Source organism: Andrena cerasifolii, chromosome 1 (assembly GCF_050908995.1).
Source record: "Andrena cerasifolii isolate SP2316 chromosome 1, iyAndCera1_principal, whole genome shotgun sequence".
NCBI lineage: Eukaryota > Metazoa > Arthropoda > Insecta > Hymenoptera > Andrenidae > Andrena > Andrena cerasifolii.
In genome coordinates, this window is record NC_135118.1 from 1,609,111 (window position 1) to 1,635,041 (window position 25,931).

The 25,931-nt window shown below is 44.4% G+C and overlaps 1 protein-coding gene and 5 long non-coding RNA genes across 10 annotated transcripts in view; 2 read left to right on the top strand and 4 right to left on the bottom strand.

The window, feature by feature from the left end:
* The window catches only part of LOC143374952 (uncharacterized), a 24,644-nt gene extending 12,839 nt beyond the window's left edge, over positions 1 to 11,805 (bottom strand). For both annotated transcript variants that reach the window (XR_013086778.1, XR_013086770.1), the window contains exons 1-2: positions 11,710 to 11,805; positions 11,494 to 11,542 (exon numbers count right to left, since the gene is read on the bottom strand). This is a non-coding gene — a long non-coding RNA (uncharacterized LOC143374952). The remainder of the gene's footprint in view (positions 1 to 11,493; positions 11,543 to 11,709) is intronic.
* Positions 1 to 20,930, bottom strand: part of LOC143374872 (uncharacterized) — a 617,708-nt gene extending 596,778 nt beyond the window's left edge. For both annotated transcript variants that reach the window (XR_013086762.1, XR_013086763.1), the window contains exon 1: positions 20,796 to 20,930. This is a non-coding gene — a long non-coding RNA (uncharacterized LOC143374872). The remainder of the gene's footprint in view (positions 1 to 20,795) is intronic.
* On the top strand, positions 10,762 to 20,317 carry LOC143374033 (uncharacterized). Of its 3 annotated transcripts, none has more exons than XR_013086602.1 (4): positions 10,762 to 10,852; positions 12,749 to 12,934; positions 19,826 to 20,008; positions 20,080 to 20,317. It is a non-coding gene; the product is annotated as an uncharacterized LOC143374033 (long non-coding RNA). The 3 variants fall into 3 exon arrangements; XR_013086606.1 differs by having other exon boundaries at positions 19,826 to 19,993; XR_013086618.1 differs by lacking the exons at positions 10,762 to 10,852; positions 12,749 to 12,934 and adding an exon at positions 12,947 to 13,295.
* LOC143374171 (uncharacterized) lies at positions 11,756 to 12,401 on the top strand. The gene is made up of 3 exons (XR_013086622.1): positions 11,756 to 11,949; positions 12,117 to 12,165; positions 12,238 to 12,401. It is a non-coding gene; the product is annotated as an uncharacterized LOC143374171 (long non-coding RNA).
* LOC143370386 (uncharacterized) lies at positions 16,770 to 19,235 on the bottom strand. The gene has a single exon (XM_076815438.1). It carries the CDS (start codon positions 19,233 to 19,235, stop codon positions 16,770 to 16,772), a length of 2,466 nt encoding a protein of 821 aa, XP_076671553.1.
* Positions 20,931 to 24,473: 3,543 nt separating the features above from the next.
* On the bottom strand, positions 24,474 to 25,319 carry LOC143375000 (uncharacterized). Its single transcript, XR_013086787.1, has 2 exons — positions 24,917 to 25,319; positions 24,474 to 24,825 (listed from the first exon to the last, which is right to left on the bottom strand). It is a non-coding gene; the product is annotated as an uncharacterized LOC143375000 (long non-coding RNA).
* Positions 25,320 to 25,931: the final 612 nt, after the last annotated feature.

A 25,931-nucleotide genomic window follows, 5' to 3' on the forward strand; every position in this document is an offset into this window, starting at 1 on the left:
ATGACCACGAAGTTTTTTTATTTTCCCAATGAAACTGGTATTTTAACATATTATTACGTATAGCTAGAGTAAATGGGGGGGGGGGGGGGTCAAATATATAAAATAATTCTAAATCACCTAAAACTATTTTCGAGTTATTCTTATGAACGTCTAAAATGTTAGCTAATTGTTGGAAATTGGACCCCATATCCGTAACAAGGCCAACGAATGTGAGTCCAATTTCCATTAATTCCCAGATAGCACAAAACCGTTTTAAATACGTTTTAAAAACGTCCAGGTCGGACATTCAGGATGTTTTGAAAACATCCAGAAGAGGTCCAGAAAAGGTCCTAAAAACATCCATTTTCACAAACCAGAACGTTTTCAAAACGTTTTCAAGACGTTTTTTGGACGTTTTTAAAACGTTTTCAGGACGGTTTGTAGAACGTTTTTAAAACGTTTTCAGGACGGTTTGTAGGACGTTCTTAAGGGGGTAGACACGGGTAATGCAGTGCGCTGTATACCGACATAATCTGGCCCGAAACATGGGTTTGGTAGAATACGCTTTTCGTCCTTATATGAGCGAATTTTGGGCCGAGCGAGGTCTTATTCGAAAGAGGAAGGTTCAGTGCAGCGCGCTCTGGTCATGGTTCGACGAGATTGTGTTGATATCTAATAATCTGAGTGTTCAAAGTAGTGCAAAAGTCGACAAAATACACCCGCATGAATCCAAGTATTTTTAGGTCACTAAAAGAGTTTTGTGACTCAAACGATGACCAGAGCGCGCTGCACCGAACCTTCCTCTTTCGAATGAGACCTCACCCAGCTCAAAATTTGCTCATATAACGACAAACAACGTAAGCCCGTGATTGCATTCCCAAATACGAGTTCCGCCATATTGGCGATAATACAGAGCAAGTCACGTGACAAATTTAGTTCAGCTAGTGGATACGAGATGGCGCCTACTTGGGAGGACTGCTAACGTTGAATCATAGCAAAACTGAAGCGATAGCTGGATATACGAGCCACAATAAAAGCATGATGGAGTCAATGTATGCATTTTCAGACGATTGTAGGTTAGGTTATATTCATTTTAGGCATACATTGACATAGGAACTGCTGGGAATTGTATACATTTATTAAATTTAACGCTTTTACCGTTACATATACATCACTTGAAATCGCTGTCGTATTTATGTCATAGTAATTCAGGCAGTTAGAACAACAACGGACTAACCTACTTCAAACAAAAAATTTTCCTATTGTACATCGATGGCTTAATGCACACATATTGTATGTCCCCTTTTAGCGTTTTTCACAGGATCAATCATTCAATGATACTTTATAATTAAATAAATACTTTTTGCATTATTGTATTATCTTATGTGTGCACTAGGCCATCGATATGATTAGTAAAGCCTATTGGAATACGTTATTGCTACTAACTCAATTTCGAAAAAAATGTGGGTGAGTCCGTTGTTGCTCTCACTGCCTCGATTATATGGCAAAATACCAGAGATGGGCATTACTTTAGTACGCAGACAATTTTCCCGGCGGAAAACAATTATTTATTGCGTTTAGGTAACTGAAAAATGGTGCCAATACATGCACTTGATTGTTCTTTTTCCCAAAAAAAAAACAGTGGAAATATCATTTTCTAAATGTGACGTATACGTTACACTGGGCATGTACGGAGTATAATGTGGCTCAATAAATACAAAATTTGCTGCATGTGTACTATAATGTATAAGGGATGTTATAAGTATAAATGAATAAAACACGAGTATATCTTTTCTAAACATTTCTAAACGATATAGTCGTGTTTTATTCATTTATACTTATAACATCTCTTACAAATGAAAAAAGGAATACATATTTTTGTTATAGAATTTTTATTTGAAGCACTATGATTGAATTAATTTAATCGTGGTTAATTCAATTATCGGCCATGAATAATTTTCTCGTATTTATTCGTACTTTCTCGACTAAATATATGATTCGCAACTAAAGTACGAATAAATACGAGAAAATTAATCATTGCCGACAGATGTAAGGCTTTCGAATAAAAAAATGACGACTAAATATGTAATTGTTAACTTGATTTATTAATTATAAAAATTATAATTAATTATATTTCCTCCTCTTCCTCCTCTACCTCTTCTTCCTCCTCTACCTCCTCTTCCTCCACTCCCTCCTCTTCCTCGACTTCCTCCTCTTCCTCCTCTCCCTCCTCTCCCTCCTCTCCCTCCTCGCCCTCCTCTTCCACCTCTTCCGCCTCCATAAATTTCTTTACGCAGAGTTTTTTTCAGCTGGCTGTACTGTAATATGAACAATAAACATAAATCTTATGTTAATTACTGCAATAATGACTAGACGCTTTCACACTTTCATGAAAATGTAAGAAATGGTTATCTACATACCTTCTGCCTGTACTCCACCGCCCTCTCCATCCACAGAGTCGTTGAGGATGGCGTCGGCGGACTCCGTCCTCGCGAGTCCACGTGTCCGTTCCTTTCGCGGGCTCCGTCGCGAGGACGGTGTCTGTTCCTTTCGCGGGCTCCGTCGCGAGGACGGAGTCCCCTCCTTGCGCGGACTCCGTTGTGGGGACCGCAGCTCCCAGGTGGGTGGACTCCGTCCTCGAGATGGAGTCCCTTCCTCTTCTACATTTTGAACAGTTCCTTTGTCAGACATCTAAAAACGAGTCGAAGAAATATTGAAATTATTGAACGTAAGAAAATGCAATAGAAGAATCAGAGTTGGGCAAAAAGTAAACTAATTACAAATTACGATTAAAATGTAATTGTGTAATTGATTACACAATTACATTTTAATCGTAATTTGTAATTTATAATTAGATTACATTTTGCCCAATTCTGAGAAGAGTACACGATTATCAAGTTGGTACATTTGTGTACAATATAGGCTTCCTTTAGCCAAGATTTAGCGCAGGTGGAGAATCTTCAGATTTCTAAATACTGGAATTTCCAAGTTCGAAAGCTTTGAAATGCAAACATTTCCAATACTTGTAATTGTGAGGATATCAAGTTTCAAAATATCTGTATTTTCAAATGTCCAACATTTGTGGTTTTAAAATTTCCAATTTTTTCACTTCTAATATTTAGAAACTGTTTTCATCATTTGTCTTCATTTTCAACTAAAGGAAGTTTATATTGCACCCGAATGTATATACCTTTTCTAGACATTTTGCGGGTAAATTATAACATAACTTTCTTAGTCTACGTCAGAGATGGGCATTATCTAGATAAAAAATGATTTAAATAACGTGTCGAATAAAAGATACTTTATCTTTATGCGTTATTCGAATCTTCGAATAACACGGTTTACGTTTATTCGTTATTCGCAGCTTTGAATAACACGATTTATCTTCATTCGAAACATCACGGATAAATAAATTTATTCGAAGTGAATTTATTCGACGGGTGAAAGATAATTTTTTTATTCGAAGTGAATTTAGTCGAAAGATAATTTCTGGTTTTGAGGATCTTTTATTCGAACGGTCGAATAAGATTTTCATCTTTGGCCGTAGTTTGTTCGACTTTTATTGGAAGACTTCGAATAACTTTTGACGCGCGATCTCGCCTCGAGCTGAGGTCCTCAGCCTGAGGACTTGAGCTATTCGGCGGCGGCTTTTGATTTTGATTCGAGCCTCGGCTGGAGAGCCATACAATCTTGCTTGCGGTGGATTATATTTATATTAATAGGATGTATGTAACACTTTCACATTTTCTATCGTATCGGCATGAACGTTTCAGTAACATAGGTACTGTTGAGATTTTTTAGATGGAACTGAATTTAAACACGATATAAATCGGATTATGTTTAGCATTATTACATTAGAAATTCATATTTAATTATTTATAGTTCTAGAAATAATCCAATTTATACCGTGTTTGAACTCTTTTCAATCGAATGGATCTCGCAAGTTTATTAACAATCCATAAATTCTAAAAGTCGGAAAACTCTTCGTCGGAAAAATTTCGAAAACTATAAAAAAGCTAGGGTTTTGGAAGTTTGATGGACATTAATTTATTTATTGGTTAACTTTAGATAGATTGTGAAAAACTGACGATGTTTCTTACATTTGTTTACTAGAAAATGCAAATAAACGGGAACACAAAATCACAATATCTTTTGTAAAACAAAATTTGATTATTATTCTTGTAATTATTATCATAACAAATTTTATTCAGTTTAATATACCCAAATTACCCATGCTAACTGTATGCGGATTTTCGTAAATGTAAAATCGTACTATCGGTCTATGTATATTTTCGTGGAAACAAATGTAAAATACATCGTCATCTTTACATAATTTGTTTAATTTTAACTAATAGATCAGTTAATATCTGAAATATACTCCAAACCCTTGCTTCTTTTTGCGTTTTTTTTGCTTTAAATGTTTTAAATTTTGCAAGTGTACGAAGACTTTCGTGACTGACTGTATACTGTACGGATACCGTTACATTCAATTAAATTTGATGTGGCCAATTTTATAGTGTCCGTATTTCTGAAAACTTGTCCGTAAATAAGACCAATAGAACTATATCCACATTTTTTCAAATTTTTCAGTAACGCCGTGCTACTATGAAATTGTAGTTGTTCAGAACAATTGCAAAATCAGTGGTAAAAAATTTGTCTTCTTTAACTGAAATAATTTGTATTATGTAAGAGACGTGGCATCGCTGCGTGGTGATCACCGACGGGTCCGTACGACACGGCATTGTTGGACGTGCGGCGTTGCGTTTTCGACGAAGTCGCGTGACAAAAGAACGCGGATCACGCGGTCGCGACCCAGCGTCGAAGATCGGTCGATGGGCGAGATCGCGCGTCAAAAGTTATTCGAAGTCTTCGAATAAAAGTCGAACAAACTACGGACAAAGATGAAAACCTTATTCGACAGTTCGAATAAAAGATCCTCGAAGACAGAAATTATCTTTCGACTAAATTCACTTCGAATAAAAAAATTATCTTTCACCCGTCGAATAAATTCACTTCGAATAAATTTATTTATCCGTGATGTTTCGAATGAAGATAAATCGTGTTATTCAAAGCTGCGAATAACGAATAAACGTAAAGTATCTTTTATTTGAGTATATCTAGATATTATCTTTGCCCATCTCTGGTCTACATGAGAATGAATACACGAATCTTTGAGCGTGAAGCTGCATATCGACATTGCGAGGCTGCCGCGCGAGGCACGCTTCGCGGAGTGGAGAGTCTGGAGACTACCTCGATCATGATCACTTTGCGTGGGAGGCGCGTGCGACAGTCTCTCGCTACCTCCAGCATGATATTTGCGTCGCCCGAGCCATGCGATTTTTGGTCATGGGGCTGCGAGGCACCTTTGAGCACGTCGAAAAATCGACTGCTGATGCCTCGTAAAATAAACATGGTCGAGGTAGTCTCTAGACTGTCCACTCCGCGAGGTGTGTCATGCGAGGCAGCCTCGCAATGGCGATACGCAGCTTGAGAAACACGCGGACACTCAAACAATCACAGTTCACACGATAGATTTTACACAAAAAATTACAACAATACTATGACGGTAATGAAACTTCACCCGGACTTTGTCTAAATACAGTCTTGGGTTGGAAGTAAAATGTAGAAGTGGGTCAGTTAGTATGAAAATTGCGTCAGTCGAAAAAGAAAGAAATTGAACTTCACGTTTATTATGTATCATGTTGATATAATACGTAAAAAATAAGTAAAATGTAAATGAAAACTTTGAATTTAGACCACTTTCATAATAACAGGCACGTATAGTGAAAAGGGCAGGTGTAGGAAGCGTGAAGGTACTTACAATCTTTACTCGTCGACAGTTACGCGTGCTTCTGACGATCGAGGCTTTGTTGGCCTCGAGGGCCAGAGTTACCAGAAAACAATTGCTGGCGCGATTCACGCACACATTACCAACACTCCTGTAAGTGATCCTACTACACAACTTGCGATTCTTTCCTGAAACCGCTGGGCTAGCCCCAAACTGTCCTTCTCACTCACTCAATATTTTGTATTTCACTTGCACCAAGGACCGAGCGACACATCTCGGCCCGCGTAAAAGTTCAAATGCGCAAAGGTGATACGTCAAAAGTATACAGGGTGTCCCAAAAATGTCAGAGTTCCTTGAAAGGGGTAACTCAGGGGGTGATTTGAAACAACTTTTTCCTTAGCGAAAATATTGTCCAAAGCTTCGTTAACGAAATATTAACAAAAACCCCCGACCAATCAGAGCGCGCGCCTTCCGCCCGAGCTCCCGTTGTAGCGTTGGCTACGCGGTAGGCGGCTGCGCTTGTACTACGAAGGTACGAACAAGCAAGTCGGCATGCATCGAAGGAAACCGCGTTACACATTTTTTTTATAGCAGAATCTTAAATAATAATTGTTTGAAGTGAGAGAACAAGAAATACGTAAATTTCATTTTCAAATAAGGCATAAACGAAAAGGTAATGTAACAGAAAATGTACGACAAGTGATCGTAATTCGTTATTGAGGTAAAAATCCATAGTTTAATTACGGCCAACATAACTAAATTTAAAAAATAATATTAGGTGTATGAATAAAGTCTTTCCGAATGGATTTACATAATCGGTATAAAGCAACTGAATTTCTATCGCAGTGATATTCGTAAGGTACCAGAAAAATGGCAAAAGGTAATTAACAATAATGGAAATTATTTCGATGGTTGAGTTGTTTTCATACTTTTTAAATCAAACTGTTATTGAACCCTAAAATCGAACAGAATTTATTTCTACACCTAATAATCACTAATAAATTAAATAACACTCACCCCTACGGGCATTCCTTTCCTTCCTTTTCGGCAACCTGTGTCACTAATTAGGTCACTGTGCCGATCCTGGTCATCGGTGGACGAAAAGATTTATGGTAGGGTTGCGCCCACTGCTCAGCTGATAGCAGGTATAACACCACCCGAAGGTAAGGATCGCAACGTCAAGTGCGTCCGGGTTAATGTACCGAATATTCACTTCACTGCATGGTCACTAACACTGATCACTTAATTTACTTTTCACGGAACGTGTTGTTCCTACGTTATAAAATTGGTGGCCCCGAAAGGGGCCGATTACTGTTAGTTCAGCAGTTGCTCGGTGTGACCACCCTCAGTGTCAATGCACGCCTTGCGGCATCATTGACTCCGTTGAGAATGATCTTGACGCCAAACGCCGAATCGTACCCTCGCTGGGGGTTTGGATGTGCGGGTATTCCCGTTGCACGTGCGTCCCCGTTGTTCCAGGCGTACACCCAGAACATGCCGTAATAATCTTGAGCGGAGAACATTTCTGGGACGAGATTGCTAGCTGACTGACAGGATTTTTTCCAAGCAACTTCCTCTACCCCCAAGTAGTTTCTCTCGTTCCATTATGAGTTAACTCCCACCAGAACAAGAGGCTTTAGGTAAAAAGAAGCCAGCACATTTTTGAAACGCACATTCTTTGCAGATGTGCAACGAACGACTGATCCTACACTTTCACCTAAGTCCGCGCTCCGTCCTTTTACTGCCAATGTACCCGTTGCTTCGAGATAGACAGCAGACACCACGTGTTTCGATTCAAAAGGGCGCGAAGAGAAGAGACACAGAAAGTCTTCCAGTTGCTATAAAGAAGAAACGCTTCAGCGACGGCGCCGAATTTAACAATTTCTCTATGCGGTCGGCGGTCGCGTGCCAGTATTCTCTCCAAGCGGACAGCGGCAGTGATATAGCCAGTTCCAAAATTATACTGGGATTGGTTATTACCATTAACATTAAGTTTATAAAAATTGTTTATTTTTAAGTAAAAATTAATTAATAATTATAGATGGATTAGTTTAATCTAATGTCCCAACTACTAATTGCATCAGAAACGAATGTTTATAAAATAATAAGTACAAGACAATGTACAAACGGTTTACAATTATTTTTTAACTAATTTGAATATCCCTAGTAGCATGTCTGGTTGGCCCACAGTATCCCCAAGTTGGGATTCCGATTCACGCATTATGCGCATAGACCACAACGCAGTCGCTGCGCGCATTCATAGCGTTCCGCTTCCAACAGCGCATGAACCGCAGTAACGAAGCGGAACGGTTTTCTATGCGTTTGATGCTCGTGAGCTTGCGCGGGAATGTTCAAACTTACTTACAAGTAGCTATACAGTTGGATGGATTACGATAAATTTAATTCGAGACGTTTGGACGGTGGTCGAAGCAAGCTTCCTAACTACATCGGTTACTTCGTCCTAAGGATCGGGGACCGACTCTTAACGAAATTTGATGGCTTTATTGGTTCCTGGATTTTCTCAATCCGAGTTTTTCTATTCTTCTTGAACAGCGATTCCATATTATTGAAAGCGAAGACCATATTTTATGAGTTTTACAGGACGAACTGCTGCTTACCCAGCGAGATTTGGTAAGCAGATGTGTAAATGAAAAATGAATTTATTTATTATCCGCGCCCGGGTTAAATTGAAAGTTTTGAAGGCTATTGAATACGATCACAAGCTCTCATACGTCTTCTGGATTAGAGTATAGCTGCAAAGTTAGCATTATAAGAACACGTTCGAAAAACTTAGCAGTAAAAGCCTTTAAGAAATAACAATGCGCGCCACGTATTTGCTTCCTTTCTCATCTTCCGTTTCGATCCTGCCGTAAACCTTTTAGGGATGTGTTGTTCGCTTTGAAATTGAGTCCGTTGCGTTGGTTGCGATTCATACAGCGAGTGCATAGACGGTATTACCTGATTCGTCAAATTCCCTAGAATCCTCCAACTTCTAGCTTGTTGCGTGGCCGTTTGGGTCCTCTGGAATCCAGAGGAGAGGTGTAAGATGCGAAGATTTCCGACTGCAGCGCCGCCTGCGGTGGAGTAAGGAATCTCAACTTGTGATATCTCCGCTCTATAGAATAATATTCTTTGGTAGTTTCGTGCTATGCAAGATGCGAAGAATCAAGTATTACATATTATATTAGATTATATTGTAATAATTCTTTTTAGTTACGAAATAGTCCTGGTATGGCTGACATCCACAACAGCAGTAACAGAACAAAAACCGAGCACAATAAATGGTTACGAAAATGCAATGGAAAAGCATATTGTACAATTTGTAAAAGTAATTTTAAACTTAATAACATTCCGCGGCACTCAAAATCCAAAAATCATATGCGTAAATTATTGAATATTGGAAAAGTGAATTTGCATTTACCTGATTACATATCAAAATATACCGAAGACAAAAATTTGAAAAAATCACTCAATCGTATAAAAAAAAGTTCAACAGATTGTTGATAGTGAAACCTCAAGAATTTGATATATTGGATGCAAATAGCATTAAAAATATATATGGAATAGTTTTATTCGACGAATTATTTGAACTGATTAGAAATAATTACTTTCATATAACTATACAACGTATTTGCAATGACATCCATAAAACAAAATATTTTATCAATGCTACAACTCTTTCATTACATTCATTTGTTAGGTACGAAATCGTAATTGGTATTTATGATATAAACGACGATTGAATTTCGAACGATACATTGCAACAAATTTTGAAATGTTTATATGGACATAATCTTTTGTCCATATAAACATTTGTTTCCAAAAGTCTTGTAAATTACACCACAATGCAGATATTTCTGATTTATTTATTGCACTAAGCGTTGAAAAAGTTTTATATGAAACAGGTAGAAAATGTGGATATCCAATTCTTGAATTTGCTTCTAATTTTAAAAAAATTAATTTGAGCTTGCTAGAAATTGAATGGCGACAACTGTATTCTTATTTCGATGAAAGTGAAAAAGCGAAATATAAGCGTTTACATTGCGATAAAATGTGGAAAGAAATTTGTTCAAAGAAGAACACAAACAATGATTACGAATTCCCTACATTAAGACAATGTATTACAGAGCATTTTCTGCTTTCCTCAATGCACAGGCTGTTAAAAAAGTAATGGTCATCGCTTATAGGGATGGAACTAGACCTTTGGATCGGTGTCATCAGTGAACATTTGTAAAAAAAAGCGGGCCGCAAAATTGTTTACAAAATTGAAAATTAACGTTAATTTTTTTTTTTCATCAACGAATTCTACTCGACGCGTAGAGAAAAAGTCTGATAGAAACCATGTGCCGGAAATGTACCGTTTCGGAGATATTAAATTGTTAACATCTCGGTAAATTGAGTGTGTTGTCGCACTCACACCACGTTGCGGTGCGTGAAAAACAAAGTGAAAGACGTTTCGCTTTCTCACTCATTCCCGTTTCCTCTAACTCACGTTCACGTATTTCCCTGAAAATAGATATAGTACATATGTATGTTATAAATGTGATATGTAAAACTAAACCTTCACTTCATAAGCCCTATCGCTTCATCCTATCATACTGTTATTTACTTTTGCATCACATATTGTATATAACTATACATATAGATACCCTGATAGCCAGATCTGGACAGCAGAATCTGACGTCAGAACTGCAGCAGTCTGTGTCCGCATTTGGCTGCGTTCTGATGTGCAGAGCCTGAGGTGCAGTGCCTGATGTCAGATGGACAGCAGATCGACAGCAGATTTCGCCGTCTGCTAGGCAATTGCTTGGTAATTCTGGACCTCAGATGGCGCTGTTGCTGTGCCTAGCAGACGGCGAAATCTGCTGTCGATCTGCTGTCCACTGAAGTCCTCCATTTGTGGAGGTGGAGACATCAGTGGTGTGCGTTCAGGCCCAGACTCCTCACTACTCAAATACCTTTTCGGTATAATTTTTCGTTTCGTTGCCTTTACATCCGACTGTAAGTCGCTTGTTTACTCTGCTTTTCGAGCCTTCACCCTCGCCGTGGCATAATCATCTGAATGAACACATTAATAATTAATGGGTATAATAACTACCCTGATAGCCATCTGCCTGCAGTCTGCCGGCAGATTGACAGCAGGGTCTGCCAGGAGAGCGCAGGATCTGCCGGCAGCTGCGATGCAGCTTACGTCCGCATTCAGCTACGGTTCTGGCGGCAGGGTCTGCTTGTCAGGGTCTGCCGGCAGATCGACGGCAGATCGACGGCAGGTCCTGCTGCTCGCCTGACACATCCAACAGCGCCATCTGAAGGCCACAATTGCCAAAGAATTTCCTACGCGTGACGTCACATGGACCAACGTGCATCCCTATTCCACATGACCAACAAGCAGATTCTACAGTTTATTAAATAATTAATTCTACTTATTTCAAAAAGTATTTATTCTTTCTTTAATAATATACAGGATCAGTGATTACAATTGTTACAAAATAATATAAGCGCATATAAATCCAAAGAGGGACTTTCAACATTTACATTTACAAATCCACGTCCCGTAACCACTGGTACCTAGTAGGGGCGATATCAGGAAATTTCATTCAGTATTTTCGACTTCTTTTTTGTGTAGAATCACCATGTTCCGCGTTGTGTTAGCGCTGAAAACAAATACAATATTAGCATAAAATTAAACGTAACGTATGAATAAACAGAATACATGCGATACTTACTTCAGCTCCATCTCCACACAGTACACAGTCTAGGCGATCATGCATGCTCCTGCGAACATTAAAATTTATAAGAAAATATGTCTTAAATTATTATCTACTAAACAAGACTCTGAACATTCGCACTTCGCGCATAACCCTACTTTTCTGTCTTCTAGATAATGCGAATCTCGATGTCCGCGACGTAGATAATTAGAAATTATTCAATTCCATAATTACGTTTGCCTTCTGGATACGCCGAGATGATTTGTTTGAATATTGATGGATGAGATTACTTAGAATATTCTTTGAGCGTACGTCTTCAAGCACAACGGGCAACGGGTGCCACTTCCAGTTTTCGAGGTCTGAGGTGGCAGTCACTGGCGGTGGCAGTCAGTGCCGACAAAATCGAAGAATATTCCAAGTAATTTCATCCATCAACATCCAGACAAAGCATCTCGTCGTATCCAGAAGGCAAACGTAATTATGGAATTGAATAATTTCTAATTATCTACGTCGCGGACATCGAGATTCGCATTATCTAGAAGACAGAAAAGTAGGGTTATGCGCGAAGTGCGAATGTTCAGAGTCTTGTTTAGTAGATAATAATTTAAGACATATTTTCTTATAAATTTTAATGTTCGCAGGAGCATGCATGATCGCCTAGACTGTGTACTGTGTGGAGATGGAGCTGAAGTAAGTATCGCATGTATTCTGTTTATTCATACGTTACGTTTAATTTTATGCTAATATTGTATTTGTTTTCAGCGCTAACACAACGCGGAACATGATGATTCTACACAAAAAAGAAGTCGAAAATACTGAATGAAATTTCCTGATATCGCCCCTACTAGGTACCAGTGGTTACGGGACGTGGATTTGTAAATGTAAATGTTGAAAGTCCCTCTTTGGATTTATATGCGCTTATATTATTTTGTAACAATTGTAATCACTGATCCTGTATATTATTAAAGAAAGAATAAATACTTTTTGAAATAAGTCCATGTGACGTCACGCGTAGGAAATTCTTTGGCAATTGTGGCCTTCAGATGGCGCTGTTGGATGTGTCAGGCGAGCAGCAGGACCTGCCGTCGATCTGCCGTCGATCTGCCGGCAGACCCTGACAAGCAGACCCTGCCGGCAGAACCGTAGTTGAATGCGGACGTAGGCTGCATCGCAGCTGCCGGCAGATCCTGCTGCCTGATCTGGTTATCAGGGTAGTCACTATTTAGTACTATAATTAATAAGTAAATATAATAATAATTTCAACGTACAACAGATTCCACCGGGAAAGACTGCTACGGCGAGCTTTTCCCATGACTCGTCGCACAGTTCGCAATTTTTTATTGCCAGTGTCATATGGCTCGGTTTGTACGGTGGCCAATAACAAAATCCTCCTACCACCCAATCCGAGGGGACTTCAGCGACCAATTCGTCACTAATAAATTCGACGACGACCCAACCGGTATGTGCCATTTCCAATCCTGTATACACAAGTATTCGTAAAACAAAACATGTTTAGAAATTTGCTAGCGTGGATTCTTAGCTTGAAAGGCATAGCGACATTGAGACCAGAAAAAATCGAAACCTGAATCACTAATATTATCTTCATAAAGACATTCTAAAGACAGTACAAACATTGAATGAGCATGTTTTAAGTTCACACATTTATATGCTATTTCTGTGACATTCAAAATTTGAGAAGGACCTAAATTGCATTCTTCTGAAAGGGACTCCTAATTTTTAAGATTTATACGGGAATACACGAATACATTTAATAAGTTTTAAAATGCTATTTTATAATCTAAAATGATGATAATTATCTGGTTTAATGCGATTATTTCTACATTTCTGGCTGTTTAATCTGAATGCCTGAGACGGCGTGTGGAGTGCCACTGGTCGGTCAGGGAAGGAAGGCACTTCAACGATGGACGGATGAACGTTTTTTATTCGGCACGTGGGCGTCGTTAACAAAGAGGACGAACACTCCACGGAAGACAGCACAAATAGACACGACAGGTTAACACGCAATGGTCCGAACAAGAGACGTAACACTTTGTACTATGCGCTAGGCGCGAGGGCTCGTGAACCGTTTTTGGTTTCGCTGGGAGTGTGGGTCGCTGGGCGACAAAGAAAAAAAGCGATTCCGTGCGTGCGATGTCGCCACGGTGTTCGCAGAACTAACTGCCGGATTCTCGGAAGCGCGCAACGCTCGAATCCGGCAAAAACGCGTGACGTCGCCAACCGTCTTACCGGACGGTGAGTCACCGTGTTTACACGCTCTCGCACGCACATTTAAATCGGCCGATCAGCTGTCGCGCTGATTTCGGCTGCAACATTCCGCCCGCCTCGGCCCGGGGATCCGGACCGATCTTGGCGGACGCCGATGCAGAGCATCCACCCGCCGTGACATACAGTGACGCTACAAGGTGGACCGGAGTGGCGCGTTACATGAATGGCGAGATGGTACAAACGTTGTTCACGTCGCGGTCTCGTCAGCGGGCGCTGGGGCACACGGGAGAAGGACGACGCGAGTGACCGGCCTAAGGGATTCGCCCTGTGCGGTGCGAACCGTCACCACTCGCACGCGACCGTCCGGACCTGGGTGGGCGCGTGAGACGTGGCCGAGTCGCCACTGCGCCGGCGGGGAGTCATCGTCTTTGAGGACAACAACATCGCCAACGCAGAGGCTTCTCTCTGGGTTAGTCCTCTTACGTCGCGGCTTCAGAGAGTGGAGGTAGTCCGCTTGCCATCGCCTCCAAAAGTGGTCACGCATTCGCTGGACGAGCTCCCATCGGGCCCGAAGCGACGCCGGACCGGTCGCCGATGCCAACGGGGGCAGCGCCAAAGAGGGCGCGCCGGTCACGAAATGAGCTGGGGTGAGCGCGATGTCGTCGTCGTTGTCTGACGCGGGAACGAGAGGGCGTGAGTTGAGACATGCCTCGACCATGCACAGCACCGTTGTCAACTCCTCGTACGAGAAGGTGTGATCTCGCACGACTCGATGCAGGTGATGTTTCGCGCTCTTTACCCCGGCCTCCCACAACCCCCCGAAATGCGGCGCGGCGGGGGGGGGGATAAAACTCCACGTGATCTCCTCAGTGGCGGAAAATGCAGCAAGCTCCGGTGAGCCCACCGCGGCCCGAATCGCGGCGCCGAACTCCCGCGCGGCACCTCTGAAATTCGTGCCGTTATCGCTGTATACGCGCTGAGGGCGCCCGCGTCGGGAGACGAACCGCTGAAACGCGGCGAGGAAGGTCGCGGTGGTGTAGTCCGACACCAGCTCCAAATGCACGGCCCGCGTCAACAGGCACACGAACAGGGCGATGTATGCCTTATGGGCCTTGTACCCGCGACCTTTTGCTGGGCGTGCCATTATCGGACCCGCGTAATCGATCCCGGTATTGGCGAATTGACGGGACGGCGAGACCCGCGCGGCGGGGAGATCAGCCATGATCTGCGTCCCGGTGGTGGCGCGGAACCGGGCGCATATCGTGCAGCGGTGCACGATCGCGCGAACCACCTCTCTTGCCCGAAGCACCCAGAAATTGTTCCTCAGGACGCTGAGGGTGAGCTGGGGCCCACCGTGCAGCGCCCTGAGGTGCGCATGGCGAATTATAAGCGCAGACACGTGATGGGCCGGAAGAACTATCGGGTGCCGAGCGTCGTACGGAAGGGGGGCATGTTGCAACCAACCCCCTCCGCGAACCAAGCCGTCCTCGTCCACGAAAGGGGGCCAGCTGACGGAGCGGGCTGGCCCTTCGAACCGGGTCTCCCTTTCGAATCGCGGCGATGTCGTCCGCGAAGGCCGTGCTCTGAAGCCAACGGAGCCACCACACGCGTGCTCGTTGCACCCCCGACGGACGCGACCCCCCACCCCCCGCGGTGTCGCGACGGCACCACCGCGCGAAAGTCAGCACGCGAGCCGTAATTCGGAGGAGTCGCGGCCAGGAAGAGACGCTGTCCGGCAGCGGGCCCAACGGGCAAGAAGGGGGCGACGTGGTGACTTGGGTCACCATCTTTCGCCGTTCTTCCTCGATCGGTCGCGAGTCCTCCGAAACCGGACACGCTGGCCACGCCGATGGTGCCAGCGGAAGCCACCTCGGCCCCTTCCACCAGAGCTCGTGTTGGAGTAGGTCGCGCGGGTGCATGCCTCGGGATGCACAATCGGCCGGATTGTCATGCGTTGGAATATGACGCCATGCCGCTGCCGGCACCGTGGATTGAATTTCGGCGACACGATTCGCCACGAACACGTTCCAGTGGGAGGGGTGCCGCTGTAGCCACGCAAGCACCACGCGCGAGTCCGTCCAGGCGTGCGTCGACGAGGGAGGCCAGGGGGCCTCGGATGTTACCCGCTGCAAGAGGCGCGTAAGAAGGACGGCGGCGCTCAGCTCGAGTCGCGGAATGCTCATGGTCTGGACCGGCGCGACCTTCGTTTTGGCAGCAAGAAGAGAGACGTGTGCTGCTTCCCCGTGTCGGCGAACGATCCTGGAGTACACGACCGCGCCGTAGGCCCTTGACGACGCGTCAGCGAAGCCGTGCAGCTCGCAGACCACGACGGATGCGTCATGTCCGCACCAACGCGGAATGCGCAACGACTCCAGCAGGGGAAGGGACGAGACGTGATCCTGCCATCCCTGCAGCACGTCCGGCGGGAGCGGAGCATCCCAGTCCGAGCCTCGCACCCATAGGTCCTGTAATAAAATTTTAGCAACCACCACCGCGGGCGATACCCAACCGAGCGGGTCGTACAGGCGCGTCGCCACCGACAGGATGGTGCGCTTGGTCGTTGCGGGGGTGGAAGGGGGGCCAATCACGTATCTGAACGCGTCGGTCTGTGGAATCCAATGAATCCCCAGAACCGAGTGTAAGTCCGAGCCCTCCGGGGCACAGGGGACCGGCGATTCGGACGTGGCCAAAGTTGTGTTGTCTGGTAACAGGGACCGGTGATTGGCCGCCCACTTGCGAAGCACGAACCCGCCCCGCACAAGCAGAGCGCAGAGCTCGTCGCGATCCGCGAGTGCCGACGAGACCTCGTCTGCCCCAAATAGAACGTCATCGACGTAAAATTGAGTCCTGAGAATCTGTCGCCCTCGCGGATATCGCCCTCCTTCGTCGGTGGCTAGCTGCTGGAGAACTCGCATGGCTAAGTAAGGCGCGGAGGCGGTGCCGTAAGTGACGGTCCGGAGCCGAAACGTAAGGGGGCTCCCCCGGGGCGACGGTGCCACAAGATGCACTGGAGGTTCGAGTCGCTCGGGTGCACGAGGATTTGCCGATATATTTTCTCGATGTCGGCCTTAAGGGCAAAGCGAGGGAGGCGCCACTGGAGAAGCATAGCCAGGATGTCGCGCTGCAGCTTCGGGCCGACCAGCATATGGTCGTTGAGGCAGGTCCCGTTTGATGTCGGACTTGACGCGTTGAACACAACGCGTAGCTTGGCGTCCGCGCCGGAGGCTCTTTTCACTACGGCGTGATGGGGCAAATGCAACAACCGTGGAGACGCGTCGGCCCTCTGCGGAACGGCGACCTCCTCCATATGCCCGAGTGCTTCGTATTCGGCCAGGAACGCATGATACGACGTCTCCAGCGTCGCGTCCCTCGCGAGGCGCCGGTCGAGCGAACGCAAGAGGGCGGTCGCGCGGGACCGGATGCCCGGACTTTAGCGGGAGTCGGACGACGTACCGACCGTCCGCCCGCCGCGAATGCGTGCTGACGAAATGCTGCTCGCAGCGTGCGTCGTCTGGAGCGAGAGTCGTTGGCACGGTTGCCTCCTCGACTTCCCAGAATTTCTGGAGCAACGCGTGGATGTCGTTCTCCGCGGCCACGGGCTGGGCCGTGACGTGGTGCACTGCACCGGCGGCGGGCGCACGACCGGTTGGCCCGGAGACAATCCACCCGAAGATCGTCTTTTGAGCAATCAGGGCCGAGGGGGTGCCCCGGCACAGCCTGGGGAGCAACAGGGCTCCGAAATAGTCGGCGCCGACGATGAGGTCAATCGGGCGACGTGTGGACGGGTCTGGATCGGCGAAGTCCAGGCCGGCGAAGTCCCTCCGCTGCTTGTTCGGAGTCCATTGGGGGAAGTAGTTCGAGACCTTCGACACTACGTGGGCGGTGATGGCGACGGAAGTCCTCGACGTACCAGATGGCGGCGCCAAGGTCATCCTCACCTGCGACTGCGAGGCTCCCAATTTGCTGTCCAGAGCGCCGACCAGGTTGGTCACTTGCGGTCGGCGGGGGAGTCGCAGCGTCTGGACTACGGACTCCGACACGATGGACACCTGTGCTCCTTGGTCCAGCAACGCGCGGATGGTCAGCAGCTCGCCACCCGATGACCTCACGCCGACAATCGCGGTGGCCAGCAACACTGGCGCTCCATCCGTGGGCGTCGGCGACGCGACAGAATTGATGGTAGCCGCGGTCGGCTGATCGGTGCTGGCCGACGGGGTTGTAAGGGCCTCGTCGGTACCGTTTGGCGGTTCGGTGCACGTTGGATGGAGCAGCGAGTGATGCCGCCGACTGCAACGCGAACACGTGGCTGTGACGGGACAGGACGGGGCCATGTGGCCGGGCGCGAGACAGTTGAAACCAACACGCTTATCCGCCGCGACTTCGCGACGGTGTTCGGAGCGGAGGGTCTTAAATGCCGTACACCGGTACAGCGCGTGTCGCGCCCGACACACAGGGCACTGGGAGTTCGTCCCGGAGGACGAAGGGCCGGACGCAGGGTTCGTCGTGGTGCACACCCGAGCGACGGAGCCGCTCGATGATTTCGCATCTTTGGTGCGCTCGGGCGCGGCGGCTTCCTGCGCGGGTCGCGAAGCCTCCAGCGACCGAATTCGCGTCTTCATAAACTGATCGAGAGTCGCGTATGAGGGGGGGGGGTCGATACTGACGCCAAGCGAGAGCTCCCACTCCTCCATGAGCTCCGGATCGAGCTTCATCGTCGTCAGAGCGACGAAGATGTCATCCCAATGCTCGGTGGGGCGGCCTAGGTTCGCGAGGAGGGAGAGCGCTCGGTTGGTGGGGACACGCAACCGTCTCAACTCCGCGGCCGACGCACCGGCCATCGGCGGCAAGGTGAGAAGGTCACGCAGGTGTGCCGAGACGATCGCTCGCTTGTTTTCGAATTCCTGCGTTAGCAGGGCCCACGCGGGCCCGAAATTGGCCTCGGTGATTGTAATGTGGGCGATCGTCACGGCCGCCTGGCCCTCCACCGCCGACTGCAGATACTGCAGCCGCGTCGTGTCGCTGAGGGTCGCGTTGCCGATGACTAACGACGTGAACAGATCGCGGAAACTCGGCCACTCCGTGTACTCACCAGAGAACTTAGGCAGGGCGATGGTCGGGAGGCGCGCAAGGCCTCTGCTGAATCCCTCCTGTGTCCCATCCGACGATCCTGACGTCTGCGGCGATTGGAAGGACTTGATAATTTCCCGGAGGAAGTCCCGAGCAGCCCAGTATTCGTCCTCGGCCCGAGCGAACTCCTCTTGTGCCATGAACGGGCACGCTGACCTCTCGGCGTCCGGAAGTAGGAGCTCCAGCTCCAGATTGAGGGCCTCGCACCGATTCCACGTCTCGTTCAATTTCACCAGACGGTCCTCTGCGTTTTCCTCCGTGAACTTCGCCTTCCCCATCTTCTTGAAGTTCGCGAGGAGGCGAACGGACCCTTGCAGCAGCAGGCGAATCTCCTTCACCAGCAACTGCCATTTTGGAGGTGACGTCTGGCTGATCTCCTTATCTCCATCCCGGTTCGTTGAAGCCATTCTTCAAGGCACTCCGGCTCGAAGGACCAATGTTTAATCTGAATGCCTGAGACGGCGTGTGGAGTGCCACTGGTCGGTCAGGGAAGGAAGGCACTTCAACGATGGACGGATGAACGTTTTTTATTCGGCACGTGGGCGTCGTTAACAAAGAGGACGAACACTCCACGGAAGACAGCACAAATAGACACGACAGGTTAACACGCAATGGTCCGAACAAGAGACGTAACACTTTGTACTATGCGCTAGGCGCGAGGGCTCGTGAACCGTTTTTGGTTTCGCTGGGAGCGTGGGTCGCTGGGCGACAAAGAAAAAAGGCGATTCCGTGCGTGCGATGTCGCCACGGTGTTCGCAGAACTAACTGCCGGATTCTCGGAAGCGCGCAACGCTCGAATCCGGCAAAAACGCGTGACGTCGCCAACCGTCTTACCGGACGGTGAGTCACCGTGTTTACACGCTCTCGCACGCACATTTAAATCGGCCGATCAGCTGTCGCGCTGATTTCGGCTGCAACACTGGCCGTTTTGAAACCGATCTTTATAAAATGTGGAGTAAATAATTTATTGCTCGATGTGAAATTTTATGTGTTACAGCCCACTCTGCCAATGAAGAAGCTGAATTAGGACTACTCAATTCAGTTAAAAATTCTTCAAAAGTCTGTGAATTTTCGAAGGAGGCAAAATTCTTAATTTCTACTAAATTCGGAGAAAATGCTACATTTCTTTCGGTAATATTGGAGGAAGATTGCGAACTTGTGCCAGGTGAAACATATAAGTGTACTGGTAATGAGAAGATAAAGCCAAGATGTTGAATGTGAAAGTGATTGTGGACGGTTAAACTTCACTAGTGGGGTGCTAACAAAATGAATTGCAGATGTTAAATGTGAAGAACTAGCATCTAATGATGTTGTGATGGCTTCGTGAAGGGAATCAGATTAAGTGATCTGTTGGCACGCATATAGTACTTATTCAATTTCAAGTTGCCAGTCATTATTAAAGTAATGCAGAAAATAGAAATAAGCTAACTGTAATGTAGAAAAAACAAAATGCAACACTGGTTTCAGAAATATAGAGATATAGACCTTACCTACAGAATATACGGATGTGTTCCGAACCAAACGCCAAAGAAACACACTACGTACACATATATTTATTCAGCAACACCAATTCGGAGCGCAGCGCCAAGTATTTTGAATAATATATTTATTTGTATTAAAATATTTAATTGTATAAAAATATATCTGCTTAATATTATTTAATACTTTTTTTTCTTTGTAGAAATAGCCATTGTTATAATTGGCGCAATTTTTGTATATCATTAATTTTGATTTTTTTAGATGGGAACCTAAAAAATTAATGAATTAATGAATAGCGTGGCAACTACTGTGGATTTTAATTAAAGTATTACAAATGTCTTTCACAAAAAATTAAAAAGCATCAAGGGAGATGTGTTTTCAGTGTACTTTCTTCACTAATGTGAGTTGCTCTACATTGCAAGCAGTCCACCATAATCTATTTTCTTAATTCTTAATAAAATGTCTTTTGACAAATTTTGGCCATTTACCTTGTTTTACAAGCTTCCAGAAACTTGTGCGAAACAAGATTCTCTGTCTATCTATCTAATCTTCTCCGGACAACCTCCAAGCCTGTGCATCCCCTTCATTTCTATCCATCCAAACCTGTGCGTCCCCTCCATTTCTATAATATAATATAAGCCCTGATAGCCACCTGCCTGCAGTCTGCCGGCAGATTGACAGCAGGGTCTGCCAGGAGAGTGCAGGATCTGCCGGCAGCTGCGATGCAGCCTACGTCCGCATTCAGCTACGGTTCTGCCGGCAGGGTCTGCTTGTCAGGGTCTGCCGGCAGATCGACGGCAGGTCCTGCTGCTCGCCTGACACATCCAACAGCGCCATCTGAAGGCCACAATTGCCAAAGAATTTCCTACGCGTGACGTCACATGGACTTATTTCAAAAAGTATTTATTCTTTCTTTAATAATATACAGGATCAGTGATTACAATTGTTACAAAATAATATAAGCGCATATAAATCCAAAGAGGGACTTTCAATATTTACATTTACAAATCCACGTCCCGTAACCACTGGTACCTAGTAGGGGCGATATCAGGAAATTTCATTCAGTATTTTCGACTTCTTTTTTGTGTAGAATCACCATGTTCCGCGTTGTGTTAGCGCTGAAAACAAATACAATATTAGCATAAAATTAAACGTAACGTATGAATAAACAGAATACATGCGATACTTACTTCAGCTCCATCTCCACACAGTACACAGTCTAGGCGATCATGCATGCTCCTGCGAACATTAAAATTTATAAGAAAATATGTCTTAAATTATTATCTACTAAACAAGACTCTGAACATTCGCACTTCGCGCATAACCCTACTTTTCTGTCTTCTAGATAATGCGAATCTCGATGTCCGCGACGTAGATAATTAGAAATTATTCAATTCCATAATTACGTTTGCCTTCTGGATACGCCGAGATGATTTGTTTGAATATTGATGGATGAGATTACTTAGAATATTCTTTGAGCGTACGTCTTCAAGCACAACGGGCAACGGGTGCCACTTCCAGTTTTCGAGGTCTGAGGTGGCAGTCACTGGCGGTGGCAGTCAGTGCCGACAAAATCGAAGAATATTCCAAGTAATTTCATCCATCAACATCCAGACAAAGCATCTCGTCGTATCCAGAAGGCAAACGTAATTATGGAATTGAATAATTTCTAATTATCTACGTCGCGGACATCGAGATTCGCATTATCTAGAAGACAGAAAAGTAGGGTTATGCGCGAAGTGCGAATGTTCAGCGTCTTGTTTAGTAGATAATAATTTAAGACATATTTTCTTATAAATTTTAATGTTCGCAGGAGCATGTATGATCGCCTAGACTGTGTACTGTGTGGAGATGGAGCTGAAGTAAGTATCGCATGTATTCTGTTTATTCATACGTTACGTTTAATTTTATGCTAATATTGTATTTGTTTTCAGCGCTAACACAACGCGGAACATGATGATTCTACACAAAAAAGAAGTCGAAAATACTGAATGAAATTTCCTGATATCGCCCCTACTAGGTACCAGTGGTTACGGGACGTGGATTTGTAAATGTAAATGTTGAAAGTCCCTCTTTGGATTTATATGCGCTTATATTATTTTGTAACAATTGTAATCACTGATCCTGTATATTATTAAAGAAAGAATAAATACTTTTTGAAATAAGTCCATGTGACGTCACGCGTAGGAAATTCTTTGGCAATTGTGGCCTTCAGATGACGCTGTTGGATGTGTCAGGCGAGCAGCAGGACCTGCCGTCGATCTGCCGTCGATCTGCCGGCAGACCCTGACAAGCAGACCCTGCCGGCAGAACCGTAGCTGGATGCGGACGTAGGCTGCGCCGCAGCTGCCGGCAGATCCTGCCGCCCGATCTGGTTATCAGGGAGCTTTACATAAAAACTCTAAATTGCTGGTATACAAATATCTGGCAATTTAAATACAATGCAATTTGTTACAACAATATATTATTTTCTACATGCATGGTACACATTTCCAGAAACTTATGCGAAAGGAGATGCTTCTCTGTCGAACCTTCTCCGGACAACTTCCAAGTCTGCGACTCTACATAAGAAATCTATTAAAAAATTTTGGCGAGTTACCTTGTTAATTGAGACAATAATTCAGTCTCCTATGTGGTGTAAAAACTCGTGACATTTCAAATTTGGACAACTTAACTTACCTAATTCGACACTTGGCAGGTTATGATGGTTTGACACTTGGTAGGTTATACAATTCAATAGTATATATAGGTATGTGTACAATGACGGTCGACGATCCCTGCCGAATGGTCCCGAGAGTCGACGAATCGACGAATGAAACATGTGTTAGTTTCGTTTTGGCGGAAGGTGTGCGTGTAACGCGTATACGTATTATGTCGACGAAAATTTTGACCGGAAAGAAGAATCAGAAGAAAAATCTTATTTCTGACAGATCCATGACATGATATTACGATATTTCTGTCATGCGTGGACCGATTTTATTGAATTTGGTCTTATTCGAAAGCTTATATGTAGTTTACATAAGAAAAATACCATTAAATTTAGGAAATATTGCAGGCGTGATGAGATATTAATGAAATAAGTTTTAGGTTAGGTTGGAATAGTCCGGCGACGAGTAAATGATGGCGGTAGCGACAGTCGCCATATACAGGGTGTCGAACATGTACTTGGCGTCGAGACACTACCGCGTCTGTAGATAACAGGTAAGAACTGATTGGTATAAGGAAATGAAGATTTATTATATTTCCATTAGCTTATGTATATATTTAATTCATTTACATAAATTAAAATACAGGTTTTTTCATATACCTGCGTTTCAGGAACCCCAGGACCATATTTTCCAAATGAAATTCCTGTTACCACACCAATATCATCGGATATTGGTACACAAACTCGTGCATCAACATCTACAAATAGTCTCAGGAAGATAAATAAACTCCATACAGAAATTTCAAATTTGCAAGAGGAAAATATAAAATTAAGAAGTATGCTCCTACAACTCGGGCAGGAGCAGTCTACGCACACGAATTTTCAAAAACTTTGTAATAAGTTCTTGCCACCACCTGTAGCAAATTTTGTTAAGGTACAATCAATACAATTTAATAAGAATCTTCATGGACGACGTTATACCGAGGAATTTAAAAAATTTGCATTATCATTATACTTTGTTGGCCCCAAAAGTTACTGTCAATTACAAACAACCTTTGCCCTTCCGTCAAAAAAAAATTTAGAAAAATATTTAGAAAAATTACAGTTTTCTGTGGGATTAAATAATAATTTATTTAGTATTTTACAAATCAAAGTTAAGAATATGAGTGAGTTAGATAAGTTTTATATAATTTGTGTTGACGAAATATCCATTAAGTGTAATTTGTACTTCATAGTACTACACACCCTGATAACCAGATCAGGCAGCAGGATCTGCCAGCAGCTGCGATGCAGCCTACGTCCGCATTCAGCTACGGTTCTGCCAGCAGGGTCTGCTTGTCAGGGTCTGCCGGCAGATCGACGGCAGGTCCTGCTGCTCGCCTGACACATCCAACAGCGCCATCTGAAGGCCACAATTGCCAAAGAATTTCCTACGCGTGACGTCACATGGACCAACGTGCATCCCTACCCCACATGACCAACAAGCAGATTCTACAGTTTATTAAATAATTAATTCTACTTATTTCAAAAAGTATTTATTCTTTCTTTAATAATATACAGGATCGGTGATTACAATTGTTACAAAATAATATAAGCGCATATAAATCCAAAGAGGGACTTTCAACATTTACATTTACAAATCCACGTCCCGTAACCACTGGTACCTAGTAGGGGCGATATCAGGAAATTTCATTCAGTATTTTCGACTTCTTTTTTGTGTAGAATCACCATGTTCCGCGTTGTGTTAGCGCTGAAAACAAATACAATATTAGCATAAAATTAAACGTAACGTATGAATAAACAGAATACATGCGATACTTACTTCAGCTCCATCTCCACACAGTACACAGTCTAGGCGATCATACATGCTCCTGCGAACATTAAAATTTATAAGAAAATATGTCTTAAATTATTATCTACTAAACAAGACGCTGAACATTCGCACTTCGCGCATAACCCTACTTTTCTATCTTGCAGATAATGCGAATCTTGATTTCCGCGACGTAGATAATTAGAAAGTATTCAATTCCATAATTATGTTTGCCTTCTGGATACGACGAGATGCTTTGTCTGGATATTGATGGATGAAATTACTTGGAATATTCTTCGATTTTGCCGGCACTGACTGCCACCGCCAGTGACTGCCACCTCAGACCTCGAAAACTGGAAGTGGCACCCGTTGCCCGTTGTGCTTGAAGACGTACGCTCGAAGAATATTCTAAGTAATCTCATCCATCAATATCCAAACAAATCATCTCGGCGTATCCAGAAGGCAAACGTAATTATGGAATTGAATAATTTCTAATTATCTACGTCGCGGACATCGAGATTCGCATTATCTAGAAGACAGAAAAGTAGGGTTATGCGCGAAGTGCGAATGTTCAGCGTCTTGTTTAGTAGATAATAATTTAAGACATATTTTCTTATAAATTTTAATGTTCGCAGGAGCATGTATGATCGCCTAGACTGTGTACTGTGTGGAGATGGAGCTGAAGTAAGTATCGCATGTATTCTGTTTATTCATACGTTACGTTTAATTTTATGCTAATATTGTATTTGTTTTCAGCGCTAATACAACGCGGAACATGGTGATTCTACACAAAAAAGAAGTCGAAAATACTGAATGAAATTTCCTGATATCGCCCTTACTAGGTACCAGTGGTTACGGGATGTGGATTTGTAAATGTAAATGTTGAAAGTCCCTCTTTGGATTTATATGCGCTTATATTATTTTGTAACAATTGTAATCACTGATCCTGTATATTATTAAAGAAAGAATAAATACTTTTTGAAATAAGTAGAATTAATTATTTAATAAACTGTAGAATCTGCTTGTTGGTCATGTGGGGTAGGGATGCACGTTGGTCCATGTGACGTCACGCGTAGGAAATTCTTTGGCAATTGTGGCCTTCAGATGGCGCTGTTGGATGTGTCAGGCGAGCAGCAGGACCTGCCGTCGATCTGCCGTCGATCTGCC